The sequence below is a fragment of the Chionomys nivalis genome, chromosome 1 (assembly GCF_950005125.1).
Source record: "Chionomys nivalis chromosome 1, mChiNiv1.1, whole genome shotgun sequence".
NCBI lineage: Eukaryota > Metazoa > Chordata > Mammalia > Rodentia > Cricetidae > Chionomys > Chionomys nivalis.
Window position 1 is genome coordinate 131685324 of NC_080086.1, and position 6996 is coordinate 131692319.

The 6996-nt window shown below is 49.4% G+C and overlaps 1 protein-coding gene across 10 annotated transcripts in view; it reads right to left on the reverse strand.

Moving 5' to 3' along the window:
• Nucleotides 1–834, reverse strand: part of Birc6 (baculoviral IAP repeat containing 6) — a 195994-nt gene extending 195160 nt beyond the window's left edge. For 6 of the 10 annotated variants that reach the window (XM_057783226.1, XM_057783209.1, XM_057783200.1 and 3 more), the window contains exon 1: nt 470–825. In XM_057783226.1, the coding sequence (XP_057639209.1) occupies nt 470–803 (334 nt within the window). In that variant the 5' untranslated portion in view covers nt 804–825. Of the gene's footprint in view, nt 1–469 lie in introns of all 10 variants that reach the window. The other 4 variants (XM_057783178.1, XM_057783186.1, XM_057783161.1 and 1 more) reach the window with 2 other exon arrangements.
• Nucleotides 835–6996: the final 6162 nt, after the last annotated feature.

Consider the following 6996-nt stretch of genomic DNA (forward strand, 5'->3'; position numbering starts at 1 on the left):
ACAGCCGAGAGCTCCACAGCCAGCTCGGAAGCTTCCCGCCCCTTGCCTCCGGCTACCCACCTCTCCCGCCACAGCCAAGTCTACCAGTCCTTCCCTTCTGGTCCAGCCCGGAGCTGCTCCAAAACCTCGTCCAAGAGCCCAGCGAGAGCCTGGCCCTCTCCGGCGCCGACCTCCTGAGGCCTCCTCACCTCTCCGCTCAGGGCCAGGCCGGTCCAGGCGCACAAGGCCCGGAAAGCAACTCGAGGCGCACCCCGCCTCACCGGGCCCTCGCCCCCAAACGCTGGGCTAAACAGAGAGTCCGAAGGTCCTCCGCCGTAGCTTCCGGGCCTTCGTGCCATCGCCGGCCCTCCCGCTTCCCGCTGCCCTCCAGAGGCCGAGCCCCGGGGCTGGGTGGCTTCGTTGCCCAGCATCCCGACCGTCCGGCTCCGCCCGCGACCGACCCAGCCCCCGCCCGGCGTGCCGCGCTCACCGCTGAGCGCTGAGGCCTGAAGGGTAGCCCCCGACGTGCCGTCGATGACTTTGATGGTCCCGCGGCTGGTGACGGCCAGGATGGCGTTGAGCGCCGGGTGGTAGGAGAGGCTGTGCAGCCCGTCGGCGTCGCAGCGCATGCAGCCATCCCGCAGCACCAGCCACTCGGAGACCCCGGCCGCCCCCGCCCCTGCCGCCGCCGCCGCGGAGGAGCAGCTCGGGCCCGAGGCCTCCGCAGCCGCAGCCGCCATCTTCCGGCCTGCCCTCAGCACAATCACACTGGGAAGCGGCTCAGTGACAGTCCCGGGAGGTGCAGCACCACAGCCAGTCACCATCCGGGGCCAGGGGGCAAAGCGGAGCGCGTTAGCCGGAAGTGAAGTCAAGCGCCCGCACGCACAGGGAACGTCGGCCGCCGGGCCGGCCAGGCCAAGCGGGCTGGGAGGCTGACGGGGGAGGGGAGAGAAGCCGCACCACCAAAGGGGCAGGGGCGCAGGGGGCGGAGCATGCGCTGGAGCGCCCGCAGGGTCGAGCGCTGAGGGAAGCGGATGGTGGGGGGGGAAACGGGCGGAGCAACAGGGAAGGCGGGGCGGGGGCGGGCCCCGGCAAGGTGGACATGCGCGGAAGGGCTCGCCGGGCTGCCCAGGCGGCTCGCCGGCCGTGGAGGGGGCGGGGCCAGGGAAACCTCCGCGCTTGGAGCATGCGTGGTAGGGCTCGCGCGTGCCACGCGCCGCTGCTCCGGCCAGCCCTGCGTCCTCAACGTCCCAGTTTCTTCCTGCGAGCCCCGGGAGTGGCGGCGGCTGAAGTTCCGCCCGGCGCGTGGCAGGGAGGGCGGTGCTGGGTCCAGTGGATTTCCGCTAGGCGGACCCGGCCCGCGCGACCTGTCTGGTGCGCCCAGAGGTCCCTTCGTGTTAGGGCGGCTGCTCCCTCCGTTCTCAGCTGGAGGGGGCGGGGGGGGGGGGCACAGCGGATCCGGAGGCAGGCCTCGATCGGTGCACACCACTCTTGTAGAACTTTGAGGAACTGGACCTGATTTTTTCGACGCCCGCACTAGTTCCAAATCTTTTGTTAAGCAGAAATGCAAGTTCTTTTTTTTTTTTTTTTTTTTTGGTTTTTCGAGACAGGGTTTCTCTGTGGCTTTGGAGCCTGTCCTGGAACTAGCTCTTGTAGACCAGGCTGGCCTCGAACTCACAGAGATCCGCCTGCCTCTGCCTCCCGAGTACTGGGATTAAAGGCGTGCGCCACCATAGCCCGGCAGAAATGCACGTTCTTGAGAGGTTCTGGAGACTACAGTTCAGTCTTGCGTTTTGATGTTTCTGTTTTGGAGGGGTAGTCAACTAAGTAATCATCCGCTTTTGAAGAATAACTTTTTTTAAACTTGATGTTGAAACAGTTACTAGAGTCAATCCCTTGGAGTTATAGTGTAACGGTGCCTGGGTGTGGTCACACATGCCTGGAATCCCAGTCGTAAACAGGAATGCTACGAATTCCATGCAAGCCTGTGCTGTACGACAAAATCCTCTCGAAAAAAGTTAGTGGGCAAGATGATTCAGAAGCTTAGGAGCACTGCTGCTCCTCCAGAGAACCTCAGCCTGAGGTTGAGTTCCCAGTACTCGCGTAGGAAGGCTCAACACTAACTCCACCTCTAAGGGATCTGCACCCTCTTCTGTGCTCTGTGTACCTGCACTCACTGGGGTGTAGACACAGGCACACACCAAATTAGGAAGTAGAGATAATAAGGCAGGAGTTCAAGGTCATCCTCTAACACAGGACTGGAGGTCAGTTTAAGCTACAGGAAAAGATCATTGTGAAACCTAGTTACTAGCTTTATACATTCCTGCAGAGCAGATATTTGTGCATTATCCCAATTAACTCTAAGCCTGTTTGTTCATGTACAGAGTTATTTGTTCTACATACTGCTTTTATTTTAAAGGACTTATGAGTGTTTTGCCTCCAGGTGTGTGGACCGCACGCATGCCTGATGCTTACAGAGGCCAGAAGAGGGCAGCAGATCACCTGAACTGGAGTTAACAGCTGCCTGGTGGGTCTGGGAACCAAACCCAGGTCCTCTGCTAGAGCAGCAAGTGTTTTTAACTTCTGGGTGATCTCCCTCGTCCCACTCTGTTTTGTGACAATATCTCAGGTAGCACAGTGTGACTTTAAATTTGCTGTGTAGCTTGAACTTGGCGTCCCCTCACCTTCACCACAGGTGTAGACCATAATGCTCTGATTCCTCACTCAAGTCAAATAAAAGTGATAAAATTTTATAACAGCTTGATTCACTAATAGTAAATAAAAGTAATGGAAGTGCAGACCTTAATGCCTTGTCCATGATCATCCCATCTGTGGGCTACTGCTAGAAGAAGCTAAGAGCTTGAACTCAGGCAGTTTGATTTGAAAACCTATAGTGCTTACACAAACTTCCTTCTCAAAACATTTCTTCAAGGTCTGAAGTTGATGAGGCTACAACTACCCTTAATCACTCAAGAAATGAGTGTCGCCGGGGAATGGTGGCGCACGCCTTTAATCCCAGCACTTGGGAGGCAGAGGCAGGCGGATCTCTGTGAGTTCGAGACCAGCCTGGTCTACATAGCTAGTTCCAGGACAGGCTCCAAAGCCACAGAGAAACCCTGTCTCGAAAAACCAAAAAAAAAAAAAAAAAAAAAAAGAAATGAGAGTGTCCTGGGCTGGAGAGATGGCTCAGAGGTTAAGAGCATTGCCTGCTCTTCCAAAGGTCCTGAGTTCAATTCCCAGCAACCACATGGTGGCTCACAACCATCTGTAATGGAATCTGTTGCCCTCTTCTGGCCTGCAGGCATACATACAGACAGAATATTGTATACATAATAAATATTTAAAAAAAAATAAAAATATTTATAAAAAAAAAGAAATGAGCCGGGCGGTGGTGGCACACGCCTTTAATCCCAGCACTTGGGAGGCAGAGGCAGGTGGATCTCTGTGAGTTCGAGACCAGCCTGGTCTAAAAGAGCTAGTTCCAGGACAGGCTCCAAAACGAGGGGGACTTGATCGGGGAAGGGGGAGGGAAATGGGAGGCGGTGGCGGGGAGAAGGCAGAAATCTTTAATAAATAAATAAATAAATAAAAAGACACAGGTTAGAAATGATAATAAAAATAGAACTGAGGGTCCAGAGAGATGATTCAGCAGTTGAGAGCACTGCTGGCTTTGCTTCTAGAGGACCAGGTTCAATACCCAGCACTCACATGATGGTACACAGCTGTAACTCCATGACCAGGGGATCCCCCTTCCAGGCTTCCTGTGACACTAGGCACAGACATACATGCCAGCAGAACACCCATATAAAACAAAATCTTAGACTAGTCTGAGATATATACTGAGTTCCAGTTCATCATGGGCTAGAAAGTTATCACTATATCAAAAAAAAAAAAATGATGAAGGAGGTGAGGAGAAAGTAAAAGAAAAATGACATTGGACAAGACTAATTAAAATTCAACATCACACTGGTGGCGCACGCCTTTAATCCCAGCACTCAGGAGGCAGAGGCAGGCAGATCTCTGTGAGTTCGAGGCCAGCCTGGTCTACAAAGCAAGTTCTAAGACAGGCTCCAAAAGACTACATAAAAACTTTGTCTCGGAAAAAAGAAAGAAAGAAATTCAACCTCACCTTAGTGTTGGTGTGTTTCAAGACAAAGACTCTCAACACAGAAAACCACACTGTTTTCACCGCTAGTCTGTTTTGAAGTGACAGCCTTTGGACGGCTCCAGTTAACCATTTTGAGCACAGGTGAAAAGGAAGTAGAAAGTCCTCATGGCAGTCGTTCTGGGAAGGGATCTGTGTGTGCAGTAGAAAACGAGCACACAGAAATAGGCCTGTCTGATGCAGAAAAAGCACTTGACAAAATTCAACACCCATTCAGGGAATAAAAAATCAAACTAAAAATAGAGGAAATTTTCTTCTACTTGATAAAAAGCATCTACAAAGGAATTATACCATGTTCGGTGACAGCATGGCTGGGGAGCTCCAGTTCTGCTGAGGCTGTCACCTCGTTGTCTTCTCCCCACCACTCCTCACCTCAAAGCCACTCAAGAAAATGATTTGACTCCCCCCACCATAAACAAAAAAGGAAACTATGAGCCTGGTGGTGTTAACGCACACCTTTAATACCAGCACTCAGGAGGCAGAGGCAGGCAGATCTCTGAGTTTGAGGTCAGCCTACGCCTCAAGAGTGAGTTCCAGGACAGCCAGGATACACAGAGAAACTCTGTCTCAAAAAAAAAAAAAAACAAAATACTGGATGCCTCTAACATTAGAAGGGAAGGATAACCACTCCCACAATTTTCAAACACAGCATTTAAAAGTTCTTGAATTTACTGAAAAATCCCTGCAACCGTGCAAGAGAAGGAAATGAAAGGAGAAAAGGCTGTTTCTCCATCTTCCTCTCTGTACCTGTGTAGCACTGGTGAGAAGCCAGCAGCAAGGGAACTGAGTAGCTCTAGACTAGCCGGCTGATTAACAGTGGAGCCTCTGCCCAGTGGAGGCCTGAGTAAAGAAAGACAGAGCAGTGCTTCTCCACCTCCCTAACGCTGTAACTCTTTTTAATACAGTTCCTCATGTTGTGGTGACCCCCAACCATAAAGTTATTTGTTGCTACTTCATAACTGTAATTTTGCTAGTTATGAATTGTAATGTAAATATTTGATATTCAGGATAGTCGTAAGTGACCCTTGTAAAAGGATCATTCAACCTCAAGATTGAGAACCACTGCACAAGGGGCAAAAGATGTAATTTTCTGGTTAAGAGCATTTGCTGCTCTTCAGTGCACCAGAGTTTGGTGCCTAGCACCTACACCATGTAACTAACAACTGCCTGTAACTAGAGTTCCAGATGACCAATGCCCCTTTCTGACCTTGGGCACCTGCACACACATAGCACACACACACATGCACACACACACACACAATTAATGAAAAGTTTAAAAGAGAGACTAGAGAGGTGGTCAGTGCTTATTAGCACTGGCTGTCCTTACAGAGGACCCACGGTTTGTCCCCAACATCCATGTGATGTCTCATAACCATCTGCAATTCCAGTTCCAGGGGATCTGATGCCCCCTTCTGGCATCTTCAGAACTACACACATGAGATACACAGGCAAGATATGTAGACAAAACAACCATACATATAAAATATTTAATTTTTTTAATTTAAAAGAGGTTTACTGATTATGAAGTTTACAAAGTAAAGTTCCCATTTCTGATGCACACACACAGAATCCCTAATGATGAAGCCTCATATGTACAAGGCCCTTGGTTTAATCTCCAGCACAACAGAAAAATAAAGACTAAGACTTTGATAAATAGTAAGAGGGACTATGAGTGTACACCTGAGGTCAGACCAGGGAAGTTAGAATTAGGACACAGTGATTATTACCTCCTGTAAAAGTAAAGGAACACAAATACACATACTATTGAGTCATGCATAAACACTGCACTAAAAAAAATGCTTGAGGGTGAGAAAGACATCTGTAGGGTTGGCAAGATGGCTCAGTAAATAAAAGGGTTTGTTACCAAGTCCAAATACCTGAGTTCAATTCCAAAAATCTAACTGTTAGAAAAGAATCAACTCCCAGAAGTTGTTCACTCTCTTTCTCTCTGTCTCTGCCTCTGTCTCTCTGTCTCTCTCATTTTTTCCCTTATCAGACATGATAATGCTACATGAAATCCCAGTGCTTGCCTATCCAAGACCAGGGAGAAACTTGATTCTATCAAAGATAGCCCAGCAATCATTCATATTTTCTGAGCCTTTTCCCTCCATTGTACAGCCTAGCTAATGGAATCAGAAAAGAAGTCATCAAACTCCCACCAGTGGTCTGAGATGCAGTCATCATCTGCATCAGGGATAAAAGACAGAGGCCATCTCAGTGCCTGAGAGGGACTAACCCAGGTGGGTGCTGGTGTTGTGAGATATTTGTTCACACTGACACTCTGAGACTGATAATAAAGTCTACCTTGAATCAGAGGATGGAGTCAGTTGACTGGAATTAGCCATAGAGATTTTGGAGGACCCAGATAGGGGAGCACAGGAGAGGCTTAGAGAGATTCACAGCCCTTTCAATATGGAGAGTAAGGGTCAGTTGATTGTTCTTTCACCATACTTTAGATCTTTCAGATTTTTTTTACCCCAATATCTGATTCCTGAGTTTTTATTGATAGTAGAATGACTTATATAAATGCATCATCCAGCGCACAACATGGGGCATCAAATGAAGTTTGACTTTCTTGTTGGACTTTCTTTAGGGGACCACCAACTTCCAAATAATGACACAGAGACCTATCATTAATTATAGAAGAATCATCTTTAGTTTAGGCTTGTTCCCAATTAGCTCTTATAGCTTAATTAACCAGATTCTGTTAATCTAAGTTCTGCCATGTGGCTTTTTACCTCTCCTCCATTCTGTATGTCCAAGTCCCTCCTTGTTTTGCTGGTGTCTCCCTCACATGCCTAGATTCATCCCAAGTTCCTCCTTCTGTTTGGAAGTCCTGTCTAACCTCTTCT